The sequence below is a fragment of the Hibiscus syriacus genome, unplaced genomic scaffold (genome assembly GCF_006381635.1).
Source record: "Hibiscus syriacus cultivar Baekdansim isolate YM2019G1 unplaced genomic scaffold, ASM638163v2 tig00116951_pilon, whole genome shotgun sequence".
In the NCBI taxonomy this organism is placed as follows: domain Eukaryota; kingdom Viridiplantae; phylum Streptophyta; class Magnoliopsida; order Malvales; family Malvaceae; genus Hibiscus; species Hibiscus syriacus.
This window is the reverse complement of record NW_024063482.1, coordinates 3,629,517-3,653,850: the sequence shown is the minus strand read 5'-3', so window position 1 is coordinate 3,653,850 and position 24,334 is coordinate 3,629,517. Positions and strand designations below refer to the sequence as shown.

General features: G+C 34.1%; 2 protein-coding genes across 4 annotated transcripts; one reads left to right on the top strand and one right to left on the bottom strand.

The window, feature by feature from the left end:
• Positions 1-13,355: 13,355 nt before the first annotated feature.
• Positions 13,356-15,001, top strand: LOC120188585 (probable inactive patatin-like protein 9). The gene is made up of 3 exons (XM_039191975.1): positions 13,356-13,825; positions 14,096-14,561; positions 14,701-15,001. The coding sequence occupies exons 1-3, from the start codon at positions 13,356-13,358 to the stop codon at positions 14,908-14,910; spliced, it is 1,146 nt and encodes a 381-aa protein (XP_039047906.1). The 3' UTR covers positions 14,911-15,001.
• Positions 15,002-16,725: 1,724 nt separating this feature from the next.
• LOC120188586 (cyclin-U3-1-like) lies at positions 16,726-18,549 on the bottom strand. Of its 3 annotated transcripts, none has more exons than XM_039191979.1 (3): positions 18,382-18,549; positions 17,453-17,865; positions 16,726-17,204 (listed from the first exon to the last, which is right to left on the bottom strand). In XM_039191979.1, exons 2-3 carry the CDS (start codon positions 17,851-17,853, stop codon positions 16,949-16,951), a joined length of 657 nt encoding a protein of 218 aa, XP_039047910.1. In that variant the 5' UTR covers positions 17,854-17,865; positions 18,382-18,549; the 3' UTR covers positions 16,726-16,948. The 3 variants fall into 3 exon arrangements, with proteins under 3 accessions (XP_039047910.1, XP_039047908.1, XP_039047909.1); XM_039191977.1 differs by having other exon boundaries at positions 17,453-17,860; positions 18,390-18,546; XM_039191978.1 differs by having other exon boundaries at positions 18,385-18,432.
• Positions 18,550-24,334: the final 5,785 nt, after the last annotated feature.

Sequence of the window (24,334 nt, the reverse complement as noted above, 5' to 3'; positions counted from 1 at the left end):
TGAGTGCATCGGTGCATCCCTTCTCAATTTGATTTTTGGCTCGTTTTTTTGTTCGAATACTTTGTGAAGACTTGGAGTAATATTTTGATATTCGAGTAATTAAATCGAATATACTAGAAAATCATTTGTAAAATCTTAAAATTCATTAACTTAATTTGTTATATCGAAACATCAAAATATTTTCAACAATCTCCCCCTTTTTGATATAACAAAATATTTAGTAAAAACAAGGTTTTGAAAGCATAGCCAATTAATTATAAATATAGCTTAAGCTGCTAAGATAAAGATCAAGAAAAGTTAGCCATTAGTTTCATAATTCAATATTCATAATCAAATATGAAATGACATAATTGGTCATAATGCAACTAATATGTAAATGATGCAAAAATTAATAAACATTAAGCTCAAAAAGAAAGTTAAAACCAAACCAAATATATATATAATAAGTTCAAACATCCAATCATCCAAATCATAAATCCAAACCAATTCAAACATTCAACAACCAAAGTAAAACAATCCAAAAACAACAAAATGTTTATCAATCCAAGTTTTAAGTTCAAGAAAGCATGGCAAGTAAAGGTCTACTCTATCGGAGGGTCGGGAGGAGGAGGATAATGTGCTCTTACTTCAAGAGTGAGAGCGTACATACATTCACGCATATCCCGTTGAAATTCAGTTATCTGAGACTCTATGGAAGCAAACCTCAGATCAAACGACTCTAAGAAAGATCGAAAATATGGTGGCGTTTGATCTTCTTGCTGTGTTGATTCCGGTGCAGGCTCATCGTCTGGTATGTGATCATCAATATCTTGCATAAGCTGTTGAAGCTCGAGATCGTCGTCAGCAGTCGGTGCCGGAGGAGGAGGAGGAGGACGAGAAGAGCTAGGAGCAGAACGTGAAGAACTGGCTCCCTGAGTTTGCTTATTGGGTCGAAAGACCCATTGACCAGTTTCCTCGTCCTGTTTCCAATCAGCTTTCTTCAAAGAGGTGAGATTGATTTGGTTTTGAAGAGGTATGGGATTGTCGAGAGAGACTCTAATGCTAAGTTTGATAAAAAGATTACTAAGTAGACACCCATAAACTAAAGTTTCGACATGTTTAGAAGGGACAATATTTATGGTATCTACTAGTTCACTAAAAATGATTTGTGGAAATTTATCTTTCTATTATGTTAGATACAATGCATCCACCATAAATCCCTGACACAAAGAGTGGAGTACCTACCTCCGGATGGTCGAAACCACCAAGAGATCATTAAATGTAGAACACGATCGTGATGTGTACGTAAGGTACTAACACTAGCATTAGGAAGATAGGGATATGCCACAGTTTCTTTCTCATTATATAAACAATTATCATCTAGCCCAAATTGCTTAGTTATAGTGTCGGAGTCAATATGAATATATTGTCCTAAAAGGTAGGATCTAATTCCTATAGTCCTACATTGACTCTCGTTTTGAATACATACTGCATTAGAGTAGAAAATGCGGACTAACTGATGATAGATAATAGGTTTAAGGTGAAACAGTTTATCAAACTTCCAGGACTTGAGAGTCAGTAGGTATTTAAAGTTAATATCTACCATGGCTTGAACAGAGGGAATACGTTCTTCCCAGATTTTGTAAGTTTGGAATGAATCCATGTACCTATGGTAGAGTTCTTCTCTACGACGCTCAGGCATATTAAAACATGAGTTTAGAATGGTCATATTGGGATCGTTTGGATTTGGATCTTGAGGAAGAATATGATTAGAATGTTGGTTAGAATGACTAAAAGAGCTTAGGGCATTTAGGGTTTGACATGGTTTAAGAAATCGAAATTAGAAATGTAACCTGCAATTTTGAAACACATGTATGCAAAATAATCAATCCCAAAACTCAATTGAGTCCACAATAATTTAAGGTTCTCTAAACCAAATCCTAATGGGCATGATTTTGAAAACTATTTGAAAATAACATTGGAAATATCATAATACATATAGTTTTCATGAAAACAATACAATTAAATCAAAAACATCAATAATTTTCAAAAATAACAAAATTGTTTTTATTTCGAAAAATCAAAGACAATGTTGAAAAATTGTTTGTTTTTTACGAAATTGATTGTAAAATCTAGTTTAGAATCATAATATAATTAATGCCCGATATAATTTTCATCCTAGAATTAATCTAAACTAGTTCTAAAATCAAAATTTGATAAAATAGAGGTTTTGGAAAAATACCTTGAAAAATTCGGATTGAGTGGAATGTGATGATGTTTTGCACGATTTAATGATGTTAGCAGGATTAGGAGTTGAAGAACAGTTGGATTCCGACTATTTTTCGTTGATTTTGAGCAAATTGAGAGTTTAGGGAGAGAGAGGGACGAACGGCGGCTAAGAGTGTTTGAAAGGGTTTTGAGAAAATGAAGAAAAGCAAGGTTTTTATCCAAAAACCCGATGAATACATCGTTGCATGGCCTTGTGCATCGATGCACATTCAAAGAGTGCACCTGTGCATCTTCATGATGTATCGATGCACGTTCAAAGGGATGCATCGATGCACTATTCGGTGTATCGATGCATTATGCACAAAAATGTCAAAAATCCATTTTAAACACTCATCATGCTAAATTAATTAGCTCTAGTGGTATTAGCAACTCATATATTGAAAATTAATCATGTTCAATCAATCAATTTAATCCTTAAACTACATTTGAACATAAAATTAATTTTCACCAAAGAGCATAAACTCACCCTAACTAATAGCAAAGATGCAATCAAAATTATTATTATAAACATTTTTCATTTATTCTTAAAAGTGCTAAAAATTATTTTAAATACTAAGTGAAGATAGGTCAGTTAAACCTAATTCTCTTCTAAGTGTCCAAAATCTTTCTTTTTCTAAAGGTTTTGTAAAGATATCCATTAATTGATGCAAAGTATTAACAAATTCTAGAACTACATCTTCTTTAGTGACATGGTCTCTAATGAAGTGAAGTCTAATTTCAATATGCTTAGTTCTAGAGTGTTGGATGGGATTTTTAGTGAGACATATAGCACTAGTATTGTCACACTTGATAGGAATGGTACCTACTTCAATTTCATAATCAAAAAGTTGTTGTTTTATCCATAAAACTTGTGTACAACAACTACTGGCTGAAATGTATTCCGCTTCAGTGGTAGATAATGCAACAAAATTTTGTTTCTTTGAAAACCAAGAAATCAGCATATTTCCAAGGAATTGGCATGTACCAGAGGTGCTTTTCCTATCTAATTTGCATCCTCCATAATCCGCATCAGAGAAGGCATGCAAGCTAAAGCTAGAGTCTCTAGAATATCAAAGTCCTAAACTAGGAGTGTCCTTAAGGTATCTAAAGATTCTCTTAACAGCTAGTAAATGTGATTCCTTAGGACATGATTGAAATCTAGCACATAAGCAAACACTAAATATAATATCCGGTCTACTTGCGGTTAAATAAAGCAAAGAGCCAATCATTGACCTATATAATTTAACATCCACACATTTACCACCTTCATCTTTGTCAAGCTTTGTAGATGAGCTCATTGAAGTGTTATGAGGTTTCCCATTTTCCAGTCCAAACTTCTTGAGCATATCTTTGACGTACTTAGCTTGATTGATGAATATGCCATCTTTTCTTTGCTTGATTTGGAGTCCCAAGAAAAATGAGAGCTCCCCCATCATGCTTATCTCGAATTCACTTTGTATTAGCTTAGAAAATTCTTAGCAAAGATCGTCATTAGTAGAACCAAATATTATATCATCAACATAAATTTGAAATGCTAATAAATCTTTACCTTTATGCTTTAAAAACAATGTAGTGTCAAACTTCCCTTTTGAAAAACCTTTTTCAATTAAAAAATTGACAATATTTCATACCAAGCTCTAGGAGCTTATTTTAAACCATAAAGAGCTTTTGTTAGTTTAAAAACATGATTTGGAAATTTTGAATCTTTAAAACTAGGAGGTTGTTCCACATACACTTCTTCTTTTATAAAACCATTTAAAAATACACTTTTAATATCCATTTGAAATAGTTTAAATTCATTGAAACATGCAAATGCTAATAACATTCTAATTGCTTCCATCTTAGCTACGAGAGCGTGTGTTTCATCATAGTCTATGCCCTCTTCTTGAGTATGCCCTCTTCTTGAGTATACCCTTGAGCAACAAGTCTAGTCTTGTTTCTCACTATATTACCACTTTCATCAAGCTTATTCCTAAATACCCATATAGTACCTACAATAGACTTATTACTAGGTCTTTCAACTAATGTTCATACTTTACTTCTCTCAAATTGATTTGACTCTTCTTGCATAGCCATAATCAAATGTTCATCATTTAATGCTTCTTTAATATTCTTAGGCTCTATGAATGAGATAAATGCAACATAATTACAAATATTTCTAAGAGAAGATCGAGTTGTTACCCCTTTGGATGGATCACCTATTATTTCACCATCCTTGACATAGTTGTATTCCCTTGGGTAAGAGACTTCCCTTTCTTCAATAGTTAGATTCTCGAGAGGATCTTGAGTTTCCTCATCTTTCGTTTCTTCCTTTGATGATGGTTCTCTAGCGTCATGTCCAACATTATTTATGTTTAAAATACCTATATCATCATTCACCAAAGAATCCTTCCTCGGAAGGGGATTATCATCGAAAACAACATGTGTAGACTCTTCTACAACTAAAGTTCTTTTATTAAATACTCGATAAGCTTTAGAATTTAAGGAATAACCCAGAAAAATTCCTTCATCACTTTTAGCATCAAATTTGCCGAGATTGTCTTTACAGTTGTTTAAAACAAAATATTTACATCCAAAAGGATGAAAAATAGCTAATATTAGGCTTTTTATTTTTAAAATGTTCATATGAAGTTTTCTTCAAAATAGGCCTAATCATTACTCAATTAATAACATAACAATCGGTATTTGTGGCTTTCGCCCAAAACTATTTTGGCAAATTGTTTTCACAAAGCATGGTTCTAGCCATTTCTTCTAAAGTTCAATTTTTCCTCTCAACAACTCCATTTTGCTGAGGGGTTCTAGGTGCTGAAAAATTATGGCTAATACCATTAGAATTACAAAATTCAGTAAATCTAAGATTTTCAAATTCAGCTCCATGATCACTCCTAACACTAGTTATAGAGTAATCTTTTTCGTTTTGGATTACTTTTGAAAACGTGATAAATTTTTTCTAATGCTTCATCTTTAGTACTTAAGAATAGAACCCAAGTATATCTAGAATAGTCATCTACCAATAAAAATGCATATTGTTTTCCACCCAAGCTAGTAGTTCTAGATGGCCCAAAAAGATCTAAATGGATCAATTGTAATACTCTACTAGTGGATACGTCGTTAATGGATTTAAAAGAAACTCGTTTTTGTTTTCCTTTAGCACAAGCTTCACATATTTTATCATTATCAAATTTTAGTTTTGGCAACCCTCGAACTAAATCTCCTTGAATTAACCGTTGCAAAACACTTATACTAGCATGTCCTAGTCTCCTATGCCATAACCAACTATCATGATCATCCTTAGCAACTAGGCATAAATAAGTCATATTTATAGAATCTAAATGCACCATGTAAATGTTTTTTATTCTATGACCAACAAGCATAATCCGATTAGATGCAATGTCAATTACTTTACAACCATTAATATCAAATATGACATTGAATCATTTATCGCACAATTGACTAATACTCAATAGATTATGCTTTAATCCATTCACATATAAAACATTCTTAATTTGTATGGAAGAGGTATTACCTATAGTGCCTATACCTTCAATGTGACATTTTGAGTTATCGCCAAAAGTTACCTCTCCTCCATTTTTGGCGTTGAGCTCTATGAACCGGCCTTTGTCATCGGTCATGTGTCTTGAGCATCCACTATCAAGGTACCATGAGTTTGAATTTGTTTCTCGTGCTTTGTAGTAATGCTCATTTTCCTACAAACATAGATTAATTTTTTATTTTTGGTACCCAAATTCTTTTGGGTTCATATTCATTAGTTTCCAAAATCCTAGTCCCCTTAGGTATCCATTTGTGTATGATATCCTTATCTTTAGTAGTAATGAGTTCTTTAGGAACCCATATACTTCTAATGATTTTTCCATTAGACGTTCTTTGGGGACCTCTATGATTGTAGTTTCTAAAACTTTTTCTAACAAAGTTGGTCTTTGATTTTTCTCTTTTTTCAAAACATTTTGATCCAACTTTATCAAAAGAAGTTTTAAGATCATCAATTTCCTTTTGATGATCATCATTGACTCTTGAAAGTAAATTTTGCAAATCAGAATTTTTCTTTTCAAACTCTTCTAGTTTGATTTGTAAATCTTTGATTTTACTTTCAAGATCATTGTTGGTCTTGGATATAAGATTATTTTCATTTTTCAATTTTCAATTTTGAAATATTATTTTTGTATTTTAAAAATAATTTCTCATAATCCGAAGCTAACCCATTATATTCCTCTAATAACTCATCATAAGACAAATCATCTAAATCAAATGAGTTAGAGGTTACCTCAGAATCTTCCCCCAATACCATCAAGCACAAGTTTGCTACTTCTTGTTCCTCTTCATCGGAACCTTCTTCATCGCTCCATGTAGCCACGTGAGCCTTGTGCTTATTCTTTGATTGATCATTTCTCTTCAATTATGGGCAATCATATTTGATATACCCTAGTTTTTTGCATTCATAGAAATGATCGGGTCATTTTCTTTTGGTTCATTCTTGAAGCCTTCATTTCGTTTGAATTTTCTTCCTCGGTTTGGCCTCATCATTTTTCTGAACCGTTTGGCAAACAATGTCATATCCTCATCATCGTCTTCTTCATCCGAATCACTTTCATCTTTTGTTGATTTGAGAGCAACTCCCATGTTCTTCTTCTTCTCCGTCTCCTTCTTTGGCTCGTCTCTTTTCTCGAGGTCTTTCTCTTCTTTAAGCATCATTTCATGTGTGAGGAGAGAGCCAATAAGCTCATCGAGAGTCAAGGATTTTAAGTTCTTAGCATCGATGATCGCCGTCTTCTTTGATTGCCAAGCCTTTGGAAGAGAGTAAACTAACTTCCTTACAAGCTTGTCATTTGGAATGATTTCTCCATATGATTTGAGACTATTGATAATCGTGGAGAATCTATCCGTCATAGCTTTGACATCTTCATCCGGTTTCATCTTGAAATTTTCATAGCTATGAGTTAGAAGACTGATTTTAGATTCTTTTACCTCGTTTGTGGCTTTATGAGTGACTTGTTGTTTGTCCTATATTTCTTTGGTGGTTGTACAAGATGAAACTCCTCCATATTCATCCGGTCCAAGAGCACAAAAAATGATATGGATGGCTTTGGAATTGAGCTGGAACATTCTTGTATCTCCTTCACTCTATAACCTTGGATGAGTGAAAGGTTTGATATATCCGTCTTCTATGATATTCCATGCTCTCATGTCACTTGCTTGAATGAAATACATCATCCTATTCTTCCAATAAGCAAATTAGCTCAATTGAAGAAAGAAGGCTTATTGACGGGCAATGAATCAAGATCGAAGTCGGAGTTTGAAGCGTCGATCATTGATGACTTGAATATCGATGTAACTCTTCCCGAATCGACTCAAGAGACGATTAAAACCTTCAAATGAGTGAGGCTCTGATACCAATCAATCGATGGAATCGGCCAAGAGGGGGTGAATTGGCAATTAAAATTTCGGTGGAAACTTTTGCAGAAAATTGAAAATATTTGCACAGTGATTTAGAGTGGTTTGACTTTCTCAACCAAAGTCTACGTCCACTACCTTAGCTATCCACACTAAGGATTTTCCACAAATTCACTAATTTGTCTTTCTTTTGAGGACAAAGAGTAACCTTACAAATCCCTCAAGAATTATACCCCAAATTCTTGAGAACACTTTCTCCCAAAGAGAACAATACAAATTTTGCACTTACAAGAAAATCCTCACAATGCAAGATTTTTGCACAATTCTAGAACAAAGAAAGAACACTCAAGAATAATACAATTGAGTACAATAAGTGTTCTTGAAAGCAAAAATGAATATTGAATGAAATAGGCTTGAAAATGCTTAAACTTGAGGTTTGATGCTTTCTCTTTGATTATCTCTTGATTCTTGTTGATTGTTGTTTCTTCTTTTTTTATCAATGGCTTCTAAGCTTGTTTAAATACTCTTTCAATTGATTCTGAATGTTGGGGATGATTAGTGGAGTTAATGGAGCCGTTTAGTGTGAAAACAATTAATAAAACAGTTGGGAGCGTCTGGTGCATCGATGCATAGGGCTAGTGCATCGGTACACTATGTGTAAAATTCAAATATTTCGACTGTTAGGCCCTTAGTGCATCAGTGCACTAAGAGTGAATCGATGCACTAAGAGTGAATCGATGCATTAAATGCATTCGATGTTTCAAACAAGCCTGAGTGCATCGATGCATGGTTTGTGCATCGATGCATAAAATGCATTCGATGTTTTCATAAAACTTGAGTGTATTGATGCATGGTAGTGCATCGATGCATAAAATGCATTCGATATGGTGAGTGCATCGTTGCATCCCTTCTCAATTTTTATTTTTGGCTCGTTTTTTGTTTGAAATACTTTGTGAAATTTGTTTCAAAAATATTTTAAGTATAAAACACAATTTTACAAATTAGTAAGGATTGAAATTGAACTTTGAAAGACTTGGAGTAATATTTTGATATTCGAGTAATTAAATCGAATATACTTAGAAAATCATTTGTAAAATCTTAAAATTCATTTAACTTAATTTGTTATATCGAAACATCAAAATGTTTTCAACAAATTGACTTTTTTATGTTATTTGTCTTGATCTTGACCTAATCACTTCATAATAAGCTTCAAACTTGAGGAGTGGCTTATGTTATGGCCAACCAAAAACTTGGTAAGTTGAAGCTCGAGACTAAATGTAAAGGACATGCATTACTACTTTAAAACGGGTCTCTCGTTATCTTTTTATACCCTCTTTTTTGTGGTTTACAATCTTAGCTACCATTTAATAATAAGGTAAAGCATACACATGGTGCTTTGACTCTAGGCACTATTTTATTGAGTCACCCAATTATAAAAGTTATAAAATAATCCTTTAATTATAGAATATTATTTTTGTTGAGTCCCCCAACTAATAAGAGTTATAAAATGATTGCTCACTATTCATATATTTCAAACTCGTACTTTTTTCGTTAAAATTAACGATCGTTTCAGTTAGACGTTAACATGCTAATCGGATATGATAAATTATATTTTGATTATGTCTACTTACACCACATTTACTTTCAAGCACTAGCTTGATGACATAATGTTTTAAGTACTAGCTCGACGATATAATATGATGGAGAGTCAATCCATAAAATACAACTCAAACAATTATGAGAACAATTTTATCACACCTTAGTAATAGGTTAACATCTAACTCAGATGGTCACCAACTCTTTAACGGAAAAAAAAACAAGTTTGTAACATATAAAGAGTCGGGTGACCATTTTGTAGGTTTTAATAGTTTGGGAGACTCAACAAAATAGAATCCTATAGTTAAAAAATCATTTTATAAATTTTAATAGTTGGGGACTTAATAAAACAATACCATATAATCATGAGACCATTTGTATTTTTTTTTTGGATAGATTAATTGCATTTATATCCAAAGCAACAAGTTGCAATAAAAGAACAAGTATCATAGAAAAAAGATACTCAATCCTACATGTCTTAAGCTATACAAAGAATTAAAAAAAAGCTATACAAAGAAAAGAATTAACAGTATCCATTCTATCTATGCATCTTCCTAGTCCTAACTCTAATGATTTCATTGATAGAATTCAAAATTGACTCTCCATTCCTACTAATATTCTCAAACAATCTTATATTTCTCTCTTCCTAAATGAAGTATATAAAAGCAGTTCAAGAAAGTTTGAAATGAAAGTAATAATACACTTACCTCTAAAAATGGTGAGCGTTTGATAGAGTCAAGTCAAAATATTTTGAGTTATTCGAGTTGATGGGTCCTATTTTATAACTCAAACTTGATTTGAATTTTTTCGAGTTGAGTAGAGTCGGGTCGAGACTTCAAGTTTTTGTTTAAATTTATTTGAAAATATTTATAATATTATGATACTATTTGATTCTAATTTAAATGATTTTTTATAACCATATACAATACATATATATATTTTTTCACATTTTTTCGTATGTGATATACATATACCATACAGAGTCGAAGGACTCTACTCAAACTTAAAAATCAATCCACTAATTACTAAAAATTCCGAGTTATTCGAGTTACTATTTAAGTTATTCGAGTTGTATTTTATAACTTTATTTGAACTTGAAATTTTTTGAGTCGAGTCGAATTTATGAAATTACAATTCGAAGTCGATTCGAATGAAAAAAATTAATTTTTTTTAAATTGAATTGAGTTTTGTTCACCCTTGCCTCAAATGCATGTCAGTCTAACTTACCTCCTCGTCCCATGTAGACACTTCTCATCACAAACCACGATTAAACAGTACATTTTGTCAAATACATCGTGAAAAATGGAACTCAAATAAGATGTAATTTTTTATTTTAGCTGCAATACTATGCAGCAAACACACACTATTGCAAGCCTTCCCAAGATGCCTAACTAAGCTATAACAATGTGCTTCAACACATGAAACAACAACAACAACAACATCAACAACAAAACCCTATTCCCATATGTAATGGAGTAAGAGGAGGTAGGGTAGTAGGTTGCCCTCAATGCCAAGTTGAGAGCAGTTTCCGTGAAAGACCTCCGACAGTCAAAAAAGTAAAAATAAAGATAAAATACAATGCATATAAATAAATAAATAAATAAATACATAGTTGAACATTCTTCATATGCTTTCTTCATATACGCATCTGTAATGGAAGTAATCCCTACAAATAAATCCCTGCATAAAAAATCTATGCATATAGACAGAAACGTAAGACCCGACTAAATTTAAAAAGAGGAAACATGAAGAGAAGAATATACAGAAGTCAACGATAGCAAGCTACGAGAAGGAATAAAGTCAAAATGGGTTAAAACCTAAACTAAGGCAACATTACTCTGCTACCCTAGTTCTAAGCCTTCATAAATTCCAATGACAGAAACGTATATGAAAATTACTACAAAGGCATTAAAAGAAGATAGAGATGATACACCCTATGGATGTGACCCGCACTACTCGGCTACCCTGGTCTTAAGTCTCCATACTTTCCTATCAGAGGTCATGTCCTCGGTAAGGGCTAAATCCTTCAAATCAGATCTCAAGCAGTCTTCCCACTTCCGCCTTGGTCGTCCTCTCCTTCTGGCACCGTCGACTGTAATCGACTCTACCCTCCTGACCGCATCTAACAGTTTTCGCCTAAGGACATGCCCGAACCACCGTAGTCTTCCCTCTCTCAATTTTTCAGATACATGCACCACCCCCAAGGACATCCTAATAGCAGAGTTTGGTGTCATGTCCCACAGAGTCCTACCACATGTCCATTGAAGCATTCTCATTTCTACGGTCTCCATCCTCCTTACGTGATCCTTCTTGATTGCCCAACATTTTGATCCATACAGCAGCACTGGTCTTATTGGCATTCTATAAAAAATTTCCCTTAAGTTTTAGAGGCACCTTCTTGTCACACAAAACTCCAGTAGCAGCCCTCCACTTTAGCCATCCCGCCTTTATACGGTGTGTAACATCATCATCCACACCCCCATCTTTATGTATCATAGACCCTAGGTACTTGAAACAATCATTTGAGGGGAGAACATGTCCTTCTATGCATACTTCTACATCTTCATCGTTTTGGTTCCCACTGAAGTTTGAACATAAATACTCTGTCTTTTCAATATTGATCCTTAGACCTTTTTCTTCCAAAGCAGTCTTCCAGGTAGCCAGTCGACTATTCAGCTCAGTTTTTGTTTCAGCAACTAGGACAATGTCGTCAACGAAAAACATACACCATGGAACACCGTCTGGTGTCGCACAATAGATGTCGTCCATAATCAAGGCGAAAATGTAAGGGCTAAGAGCTGATCCCTGGTGGAGTTCAATTTCCACCGGGAATGCCTCGGTGTCGCCAACTATAGTCTTGACGTATGTAGTAGATCTACAATACATATCATGAATCGCTCGGATATAAGCAGTTGGGATCCGTCTCATTTCCAAGGTCTTCCAGATCGTATCGCGGGGAACCCTATCATACGCCTTTTGAAGGTCAATGAACACCATGTGAAGATCTCTATTTTTTTCCCTATATTTCTCCATAAGCCGTCGAAGTAAAACTTGTGTAAGAGGATACGAATATAAAAAATTATATTAAAAATTTAAGGGGTGCAAGATCATAAAATCTCAGAGAGTGTGAAATCAAATAGTTCATATAAAATACAAAGTAAACATCTAATATATAAAGAAATTTAAAATTTCTAAAGGATGCGACCGCATCTAACACTCCTCGATCCATCCCTGCTTAGAGGCTTAGCACACACCACAACAACAAAAGTGGAATGAACCTCCTACGCAATAAAAAGATCTCTCATGGAACTCTTCTTCTCCAATTTCCAAAAATCCGTTCTCCTGATAACATAAGTGTTTACCATTTACATATTTTATCCTTGATAATACATAGCAATATACTATTACGTGCTTGAGTAATATTGATATAAGAATACTCTAGTTTAATTAAGATGTCGGGTTTATGATTTTAAAAATATAACATCTTTATACGTTTGACGAAGCGCTTTGTCACCCTTATAATCTTATTTAGCTTGATGAAATTAGTGTCTATTTACACTATTAAATGGTTTTGTTTAATTTTAATACGATAATTGTTAAAATTAAACTCAATATTTTAAAAATAAAATAAAATGTTTTTTAAATAGTAGTTATCGTCCAATTTTAGATTTAATCTTAAAAAGTCATTTTCTTCACAACAATCGAAAAGTGAATAAATTGCTTGAATTAATTGGACATTGATGCAATAAAATTGGAATGCTCAAGAGAGAGGGTCTATGTATTCTTTATTAGCTCATTTCCTCCCCGTTTTAGGTTCCAAGACTTTCTCTGGACTTTCAGCTCATTAGTCTGCAGGAAAACTGAAAAAAAGTAACTGTCTCGAATTTCCCTCGTCAGGTGGTCACAGAGATTTGGAATCAGAGAGACAGCAGAGAAACAAAGAAAGAAGCAAAAGAACCATAATTGTTCTGCCTATGCTCATCGCCACCATTAATGCTTATCAGCAACAAAGCGTGAGCAGAGCCAAACTATCTCTCTTTGGCCTTTGCTTCTTTCACAGACTTATCAGTCGCCAGCATTCAAGGTTTCAATAAGTGGCTAAAATGGAGCTGAGTAAGGTGAGTTTGGAGATCTTTACCAAACTGGAACAGAAATGGTTATTGCACTGTGAAACTAGTAAGAAAATTCGAATCCTCAGCATCGACGGTGGCGGAACCACTAGCATTGTTGATGGAGCTGCTCTTATCCACCTTGAAGACCAGATCCGCCTCAAAACCGGTGATCCTCATGCTCAGATTGTTGAATTTTTCGACATAATCGCTGGCACTGGCATCGGTGCTGTTCTTGCTACCATGCTATCTGCCGATGATGATACCGGCCATCCGATTTTCACATTTACAGAAGCTGTGGAGTTTATCTATCGGAATAACTCCCAGCTCTTCAAGGTTAATAAGCTCGCCGGATTTCTTCACCGCCGTAAGAGATTCTCTGGTAAGAGCATGGAAAAGGTGCTCAAGGAAATGTTTAGGAGAGAAGATGGAACATTCTTGACACTGAAGGACACTTGTAACTTGTAAGTGTTAAGCAATGTAGAAACTGCAGCAAACGATGTAACATAAACGAGTAGAAGAAGCATTTTCTTTATATTGAATCAGCTTACATTGCTTCACCTTACACTTATCATTTATATTACAATTGTAACAACCTCTAACAACCCTAAACCGTTTCCTAACAGCTTCCCTATGATGGTTAGCAACATCCATCATCATCTCTTTAGTTTACATGCATGGTATGCATGAGCACTCTAGCTCACGTGCATACACAACTTTAACTATCTAAACAGTAAGCCTCTTCTGGTTCCTTGCTATGATCTCAAGAGTTCCGCTCCCTTTGTTTTCCCTAGGGCCGACGCTTCCGAATTACCTGATTTCAACTTCGAGCTTTGGAAAGTCTGCCGCGCCACTACAGCCATCCCCAGCCTGTTCAAACTATTTTCTTTGAAGTCCATCCAGGGAAATACCTCGTGCTCCGCTGTGGACGGCGGTTTGGTCATGAACAACCCAACAGCGGCGGCAGTTACTCACGTGATCCACAACAAGAGAGATTTCCCCTTTGTTAATAGCGTAGAGGATCTGCTGGTTTTGTCTTTAGGAAACGGCTCGTATTGTAAAAGGTCAAAGATCCGTAGTAACGGCAAATGCTCAACTTCTACCGTTGTTAACATTGTGCTCGACGGAGTCTCGGAGACCGTCGACCAGATGTTAGGGAACGCATTTTGTTGGAACCCTACGGACTACGTTAGAATTCAGGTGTGCATATTATTTTTTTTTTATTAAACCAGTTTCTCGTAATTTTCCTAAGCTTTCTTAGTAGCCAAACAGATTCCAACGGTTTTAAGTTTTATTAGTAGCCAAACAGCTCCCTAATCCGAGGGTTGTTAACATGCAGACAAATGGAGTGATGGGGCCGAGAATGGAGGATGTATTGAAGGAGAGAGGAGTCGTATCGTTACCGTTTGGCGGGAAGCGGTTACTGACGGAAACTAACGGACAGAGAATTGAGTGTTTTGTGCAACTTCTTGTTGCCTCCGGAAAAACCAGTGTCTCTCCAAGTCCCTGCAAGGAGTCCGCCGTTAGTCCCTTTCCCAACGTCTGTTAACTTTGTTTTTTCTTTAGATTTTAACCCTTTGTAAGTCGTAACTCGTAACAAACCCCACGTTTTACTTTTAACTGTCCCCTAGGTTGAAGTAAAAATAGCTGTTAAATAGTTAAAAATATCAGCTGTTGCTAATATTTGGTCAATTAGTAGGATTAATGATGAAATTACACAAACTAGAAACGGGGCTAATAATAAGAAAAAACTGAAACGCATCCATGAAAGGCTAGCAAACGAAGTGCAGGAAATTAGAGAAAACTGAAACTCAACGAAAAGTGCAGGAATAAGATTTGTAGAGATCAATTGTTCAACTGCTCAACAATCCACTCTACATTTTATCTCCACTCATCCTTAAAAAATTCAATGCAGAGATCAAACGATAAGATTTGTATTAGGTCATTTGTCATGTCAGTTGAAAAAAAGCGGTTTTAGTGTAATAGAAGAGAATGTTATATATAAAAAAAACATGTTAATATAATTATATTTATAGAATATGTATGTATTATTAATAGATTAAAAAGTGTAATAGAGGAATGTTATATATAAAAAAAACATGTTAATATAATTATATTTATAGAATATGTATGTATTATTAATAGATTAAAAAAATTGAATTAATATTATTTTATAATCATCACAATCTGTTAATTATCAATATATTTTGTCATGAAATGATTACTTGACGGTTATTACCCTGTTAATTCTAGAAATATAACAATATGTAACTTTTTAGCTTTCAATTGGGAGAAATACTGTTAAGTATAGCTTTGGGTTAAGCACCGACACCGTACATAAGAGCTTTCGATCGGTGTTTAATGTCCGTCTATTGAGGGTGCCTAAAATTAAACATTGAAAAATATTTTTTTATCATAAATATATTTTAAATATTTAAGAAACAAATAATCAAATAATACAAAAGCAAAACGTGGAGTTTGAATTTTCTTTTCCTCCTATTTTGTATTGTATAACCTGGGCCCATTGGTTTTGCTCGAGAGGTGGAAAGCAATTCACAATTAATTTTTATATTTGTCATATTTATTATACAAAGATGAAAGGAAGTTACATAATACTTTCGTATAAGTTAATAATGTATAATTTTATATAAAATCAATGAATTAAATAATAATAATAATAATAATATAGATTAATTATTAATTTATCTAAATGTAATTCTAAGTTGTTATAACGTATGGCATCATATAATATGATTCATTAATAATTTATAAAATTATCGATTAATATTAATTTTATTTTATTTCGTGAGTTGCTAAAATCGAAGATTGTTTTTAAAACAAATTTTGATGAGAAGGGAATAGAGAACCCAATTAACTTAAGACGCAAGTTATACTCTATTAAAAAAATGCTTTGGCCAATTCCCACGGAAGCCAAGCATTGTGGTAAGCTTAATATAAGCACAGTGATCAACACTGTCTTTTCTGTAGATTCTTTTGCTATAATGAAGCAATGACAACTTTTGATTAATGTGTCCCAAAGCCCCAAAAGGGTTTTTGAAGAAGCAAAATGGACCACCACATGCTTGGAAAATACTTCAACTAACATCGCCTTTAGTTTATACAGTGATACATAATGTTTCAAATTTGATGCACATATTTTAAACATACTTTGCAATATATTTAATTTGATATTTCGTGCTCAAATAGATTGTTGAACTAATCGAAGGACATGTTTAAAATTATATTGATAGTTTAAGGACTAATTTAGAATATTTCAAAGTGTGGGGACTAATTTAGAATTTAAGCCTAGTTGGGGTTGGAAAACTCCACCTGCTAAATTTCATAATCACAAGGTTAAATCTTTAATATACAACAACAACATTGCCTTTTGCGCTACAAAAGCAATAACACAAGATGCACGCTAAGTAATAACAAACCTTCATGAAAACGATGGAAACCATCATGCTAACTAACGCCCACACAACTGACGTAAAAGGACCAAGCTTTGCTGTTTCTTCAAGAATCATCACTAAACCTACATTTTCGGCATCCGTATGTATCACCCGATGTCGACAAGCTCCGTATCTTCATCTCAAAATTGTGGTAGCACATTTTTTATCACTTTTGCTCTGCCAAGTATCTTTAATACCACAGGCTCGGATTGGCCGTTCGATTTGATGAACGTCCAAAGATTCCTTTTGCAGCTGGGAACAGTATCTTTGGAACGTATTGACGGTTACTTGAAGTCTGAAATCTAGACTGAACAAGAAACTCATCTCCAACCTGTTCAACTCAGCTGTGCTTACCCCGCCCACTCGAGCGTAGTATGCGTTGTTGAAAAACCTGCATTAAGACAGTAGTATGAAATGCTGCAAAATCGGAACTACGTTTCTCCTAAACAGGCTGATTCGTCTTTATCGGGAATCCGAGTTCAAAGGATATCTAAGATCAACCTATAATCTCATAACATATACTTCTCTCAATGAGTATCAATACATGCACCTCATTTTTCTAACAGTAGTTTCTAAAATAGTAGTTCCGAATTCCATCAGTGATGAAAGGAGAGAGGTTATAACACAGTTAACACTTACGCATCATCACCAAATTTTGCGGCCACCAATACACTGGTTATAAGGAGACGATGGACATTAAGGGAAGTCAAATGCACATCGGTTTGTTGAACGAATCTGTCCACATAAATGTACGCAACGAGAAAGCACGAAGGACTGCAGCCAGCATACTTGAAGATACGATCAATATAATGCTGAATGCTTATGGTGGGAGCTCTTAAACCATGAAAGATTGCAACATCATCTTTAAAGTTCACCGTCTCCGATTCCGTTTCATTCTTTTCGACAGATTTCTCGAGTAGTGAAGAAAGAAGTGATAAAATCCGTGGAGTTCCAACAACTCCTTTACCCAATTCTTTGAATCCCAACGCACTGTATATATCCGAATCCACACCAGAGGTATCGATTGCAGGAGTTCCCATAGCTAACCTGAACTGCAAGTGATCAACATTAAAAAGCTCGTTAGTCGAAACTAAAAAATCGCTGTTTCGGGAAACTACGAGACCCCTATCTGCCAGATCTAGAAGAAACTTGCAAGAAACATAGAAGCCATGTTTAGAGGCCAATTGAAGTGCTGGAAAAAGGGTAAGAAATCCAGTTTCCAAATGAAAACCTGCAGCTTCGATTCGAGCCATGTTAATAATCATTCAATCGAACATATTAAATATCAGATCTTATTGCCACCATTTTCATCATCCCAACAAATAGTCAATTGAAATTTATTTCATATGATTAAGTGATGTTTAAGCATAATAAGATCGTCATCTTCGCAAGGCTCAAATTCAACATCCAACCAACTGAAAAATACTACAGAAATCACCTAAAAATCCAAGTTTCTTAGCTCAAACAGAAGAATACAACAAGAATTACGAGAATTTAAGCAAAACCCACACCCAAAATCAGAAAAAAGAACAAGCTTTTAGCACAAACAGAAGGAAAAAAGAACTTACAAAAAAATCTTTTGAAGCTTCTTTCACAGTATCCCTGAATCAGCTTCTTCTTTTGTTTATTATACAAAACAAGATAGACATAAGAGGGATAGATCGACCAAACATCTCTCTCTCTGTCTGGTTCTTCCACTTTATTGCAGAGACAGAGAAAAAAAGAACAGTTTTTTTAACAGTCCCCACCCCCCCCCCTCAAACTATGTACCCTTTATTGGTAATGTTTGAGGATGGTGTCTGAAACTTACTGTCTTGTTTTACTATGTCATGTTTGAAGCTTTACACGGAAAACAGTGTCGGTAGTGGATTTTAGTTTCACCCCATTGTTAAAAGTGGAGAGAGAAACGAGCAAGAAGGATAGCCTTAAACTCTAATCACCTTTCACTTTGCTTTTCCCTTCTGGTTAAAGACTCCTCGGGCCCCACTTTCATCCCCCTTCTTCATCGCCGTCCGTTTTGGATTAACTTGTATGCTTTGACCCGTGCTTAGATGGAGGGAGTAAAAACTCCAAGAAAAAAAAGATATTAATGATGTACTTTGAAAGAATGAAAAAGATGATAATAAATAGTGTTACATGAATAAATTGAGAAATATGTAATGTTTTAAGAAAAAACGTTGAAAAACGTAAATTCATTAAAATGGTTTTATACTCTTAATGATATAAAGAAATATTTTTTTAAAGTTTTGATTTCGAAACTGTTACATTTGTGTAATGTATATATTATCAAAAGTTATAAAAAATATTGTTGAAAATATTTTGATATTTCGATATAACAAATTAAGTTAAATGAATTTTAAGATTTTCTAAAAAGATTTTCTAAGTATATTCGATATAATTATTTGAATATCAAAATATTACTCCAAATCTTTCAAATGTCATTTTTAATCCTTACTCAAGTGTAAAATTAAGTTTTAATCTTAAAATAATTTCAAAACAATTTTACAAAATATTTCGAACCATTTCAAAGCCAAAAATTCCAGATTGCTCAGAGGGAACCGATTCCCCTCCAAGGGGTACCAATTCCCCCTGATCAACGGTCGAAATATTTGAATTTTACACTTAGGGAACCGATTCCCCATGAGGGGGTGCCGATTCCCCCACGCTCCAAACAGAAATATTAATTGTTTTCATACTTAAACGGTTCCAAAAACTTCATTAATGATCTCCCAACGTTCAGAAGTGATTCAAGGTGTATTTAAACAAGCTTAGAAGCCATTGATCAACAACAAGAAACATCAAGCAACTAGAATCAAGAGATAATCAAAGAGAAAGCATCAAACCTCAAGTTTAAGCATTTCAAGCCTATTTTTCATTCAATATTCATTTTACTTTCAATAACACTTATTGTGCTCAATTGTATTTATTCTTGAGTGTTCTTTCTTTGTTCTAGAATTGTGCAAACATATTTGCCTTGTGAGGTTTTTCTTGTAAGTTTGCAAATTTGTAATCTTCTCTTTGAGAAAAGAGTGTTTTCAAGAATTGAGGTATATTCTTGAGGGAATTGTAAGGTTATCTCTTTGGCCTCAAAAGAAAGAACAAATTAGTGAATTTGTTAGAAAATCTTTAGTGTGGATAGCTAAGGTAGTGGACCTAGACTTTGGTTGATAAAGTCGAACCACTGTAAATCGCTGTGCAATTACTTTCAATTTTCTGCAAAAGCTTCCACCAAAATTTTTATTACCAATTTACCCCCTCTTGGCTGATTCCATCGATCGATTAACTCAACAATTGGTATCAGAGCCTAACTCATTTGAAGGTTTAATCACCTCTTGAGTCGATTCGGGAAGAGTTACATCGATAATCAAAGTCATCAATGGCCTCCACTTCAAACTTCGACTCCGGTCTCGATTCGATGCCCGTCAACAAGCCTCATTTCTTCAATGGGGCTAATTATGTCTATTGGAAAAATATGATGATGTACTTCATTCAAGCAAGTGACATGGGAGCATGGAATGCCGTAGAAGAATGATACATCAAGCCTCTCACTCATCCAAGATTGTGGAGTGAAGGAGAGACCTTAACTCTTGAAGAACTAATCGGTTCCCTTCTCACTCATGAAATGATGCTTGAAGATGAAGTGAACCTCGATAAGATTGACGAGACACCAAAGGAGAATGAGAAGAAGAAAAACTTTGGAGTTGTTCTCAAATCCACAAAAGATGAGAGTGATTCGAATGACGATGATGATGACGAGGAAATGACATTATTTGCCAAACGATTCAGAAAGTTGATGATGCCCAACCGAGGAAGAAAAATCAAACGTCATGAAGGCTTCAAAACTGAATCAAAGGAGAAAGACCCGATCATTTGCTATGAATGTAAAAAGCCGGGGCATGTCAAATATGATTGCCCACAATTGAAGAAAAATGGTCAATCCAAAAAGAAGCACAAGGCTCATGTAGCTACATGGAACGATGAAGAAGGTTCCGATGAAGAGAACCAAGAAGTTGCAAACTTGTGCTTAATGGATATCGGGGAAGATTCTAAGGTAACCTCTAACTCATTCGATTTGGAAAAATTATCTTATGATGAGTTATTAGAGGATTATAATGGGTTGACTTCGGATTATAAGACTCTATTTTCAAAATACAAAAATGATATTTCAAAATTGAAAAACGAAAATAGTCTTATATATAAGACCAACAATGAGCTTGCAAGTAAGATCAAAGAATTACAAATCAAAATTAATGATTTTGAAAAGAAAAATACTGATTTGCATAACTTACTTTCAAAAGTTCATGATGATCAACAAAAGAAGATTTATGATCTTAAAACTTCTTTTAATAAGGTTGGAACAAAAAGTTTTGAAAAATGTGAGAATTCAAAATCCAACTTTGTTAAGAAAAGTTTTAGAAGCTACAATCATAGAAGTCCTAAACGAACGTTGAATGGTAAAATTGTTAGGAGTATATGGGTTCCTAAAGAATTCATTACTACTAAAGATAAGGATGTCCTTTGTAAATGGATACCAAAGGGGACAAGGAATTTAGAAACTAATGAATATGGACCCAAAAGAATTTGGGTACCAAAAATTAGAAATTAATCTATGTTTGTAGGAAAAAGGAGCATTGCTACAAGGCATGGGAAACAAATCCAAATTCATGGTACCTTGATAGTGGATGCTCGAGACACATGACCGGAGACAAAAGCCGGTTCATAGAGCTTAACGCCAAAAATGGAGGAGAAGTGACTTTTGGTGATAATTCAAAAGGTCACATTGAAGGTATTGGTACTATAGGTAATACCTCTTCCATACAAATTAAAAATGTGTTATATGTGAATGGATTAAAGCATAATCTATTGAGTATTAGTCAATTATGTGATAAGGGATTCAATGTCATGTTTGAAATTAATGGTTGTAAAGTCATTGACATTGCATCTAATCGGATTATGCTTGTTGGTCATAGAATAGGAACCATATACATGGTGCATTTAGATTCTATTGATATTGTGCCTAGTTGCTAAGGATGAACATGATAGTTGGTTATGGCATAGGAGACTAGGACATGCTAGTATGAGTGTTTTGCAACGGCTAATTCAAGGAGACTTAGTAAGAGGGTTGCCTAAGCTTAAATTTGATAATGATAAAATCGGTGATGCTTGTGCTAAAGGAAAACAAAGCGAATTTCTTTTAAATCCATTAATGGCGTATCAACTAGTAGAGTATTACAATTGATCCATATAGATCTTTTTGGGCCAACTAGGACTACTAGTTTGGGTGGAAAACAATATGCATTTGTCTTGGTAGATGACTATTCTAGATATACTTGGGTTCTATTCTTAAGTACTAAAGATGAAGCATTAGAAAATTTCATCACATTTTCAAAAGTAATCCAAAACGAAAAAGGTTACTCTATCACGAGTGCTAGAACCATACTTTGTGAAAATAATTTGCCAAAATATTTTTGGGCGGAAGCCACAAATACCGCTTGTTATGTTGTAAATCGAGTAATGATTAGACCAATTTTAAAGAAAACTCCATATAAAATTTTCAAAAATAAAAAGCCTAACATTAGCTATTTTCATCCTTTTGGATGTAAATGTTTTATTTTAAACAACGGTAAAGAAAACCTTGGCAAATTTGATGCTAAAAGTGATGAAGGAATTTTCATGGGTTATTCCTTAAATTCTAAAGTTTATAGAGTATTTAATAAAAGAACTTTAGTTGTAGAAAAGTCTGTACATGTTGTTTTCAATGATAATCTCCATCCGAGGAAGGATTCTTGTGTTAATGATGATGTAGGTATTGTACAAGCAAATGACGTTAGACATGACGTTGGAGAATCATCATCAAAGGAAGAAACGAAAGATGAGGAAACTCATGATCTTCTCGAGAATCCAACCATTGAAGAAAGGGAAGTATCTTATCCAAGAGAGTACAACTATGTCAAGGATGGTGAGATTATAGGTGATCCATCCAAAGGGGTAACAACTAGATCCTCTCTTAGAAATATTTGTAATTATGTTGCATTTATTTCATGCATAGAGCCTAAGAACATCAAAGAAGCATTAAAAGATGAACATTGGATTATGGCTATGCAAGAAGAATTAAATCAATTTGAGAGAAGTAAAGTATGGACATTAGTTGAAAGGCCTAGTAATAAATCTATTGTAGGTACTAGAGATGGGTATTTAGGAATAAGCTTGATGAGAGTGGTAATATAATGAGAAACAAGGCTAGACTTGTTGCTCAAGGGTATACTCAAGAAGAGGGCATATACTATGATGAAACATACGCTTCCGTAGCTAGGATGGAAGCAATTAGAATGTTATTAGCATTTGCATGTTTTCATGAATTTAAATTATATCAAATGGATGTTAAAAGTGCATTTTTAAATTGTTTTATAAAAGAAGAAGTGTATGTGGAACAACCTCTAGGTTTTGAAGATTCAAAATTTCTGGATCATGTTCTTAAATTGACAAAAGCACTTTATGGTTTAAAACAAGCTCCTAGAGCTTGGTATGAAAGATTGTCAAACTTTTTAATTAAAAAAGGTTTTTCAAAAGGGAAGGTTGACACTACATTGTTTTTAAAGCGTAAAGGTAAATATTTATTAGTAGTTCAAATTTATTTTGATGATATAATATTTGGTTCTACTAATGATGTTCTTTGCCAAGAATTTTCTAAGCTAATGCAAAGCGAATTCGAAATGAGCATGATGGGGGGAGCTCTCATTTTTTTTGGGACTCCAAATCAAGCAAAGAAAAGATGACATCTTCATCAATCAAGCTAAGTACGTCAAAGATATGCTCAAGAAATTTGGACTGGAAAATGGCAAGCCTCATGACACTCCAATGAGCTCTTCAATAAAGCTTGACTTAGATGAATGAGGTAAATGTGTAGATGTTAAATTATATAGGTCAATGATTGGATCTTTACTTTATCTAACTGCAAGTAGACCAGACATTATGTTTAGTGTTTGCTTATGTGCTAGATTTCAATCATGCCCTAAGGAATCACATTTACTAGCTGTTAAGAGAATCATTAGATACCTTAAGAACACTCCTAGTTTAGGACTTTGGTATCCTAGAGACTCTAGTTTTAGCTTGCATGCCTTTTCTGATGCGGATTATGGAGGATGCAAATTAGATAGGAAAAGTACCTCTGGTACTTGCCAATTCCTTGGAAATATGTTGATTTCTTGGTTTTCAAAGAAACAAAATTGGGTTGCATTATCTACCACTGAAGCGGAATATATTTCAGTCGGTAGTTATTGTGCACAAATTTTATGGATGAAACAACTTTTTGATTATGGAATTGAAGTAGGTACTATTTCTATCAAGTGTAACAATACTAGTGCTATTTGTCTATCTAAAAATCCCATCCAACATTCTAGAACTAAGCACATTGAAATAAGACATCACTTCATTAGAGACCATGTCACTATGGAAGATGTAGTTCTAGAATTTGTTGATACTTTGCATCAATTAGCGGATATCTTTACAAAGCCTTTAGAC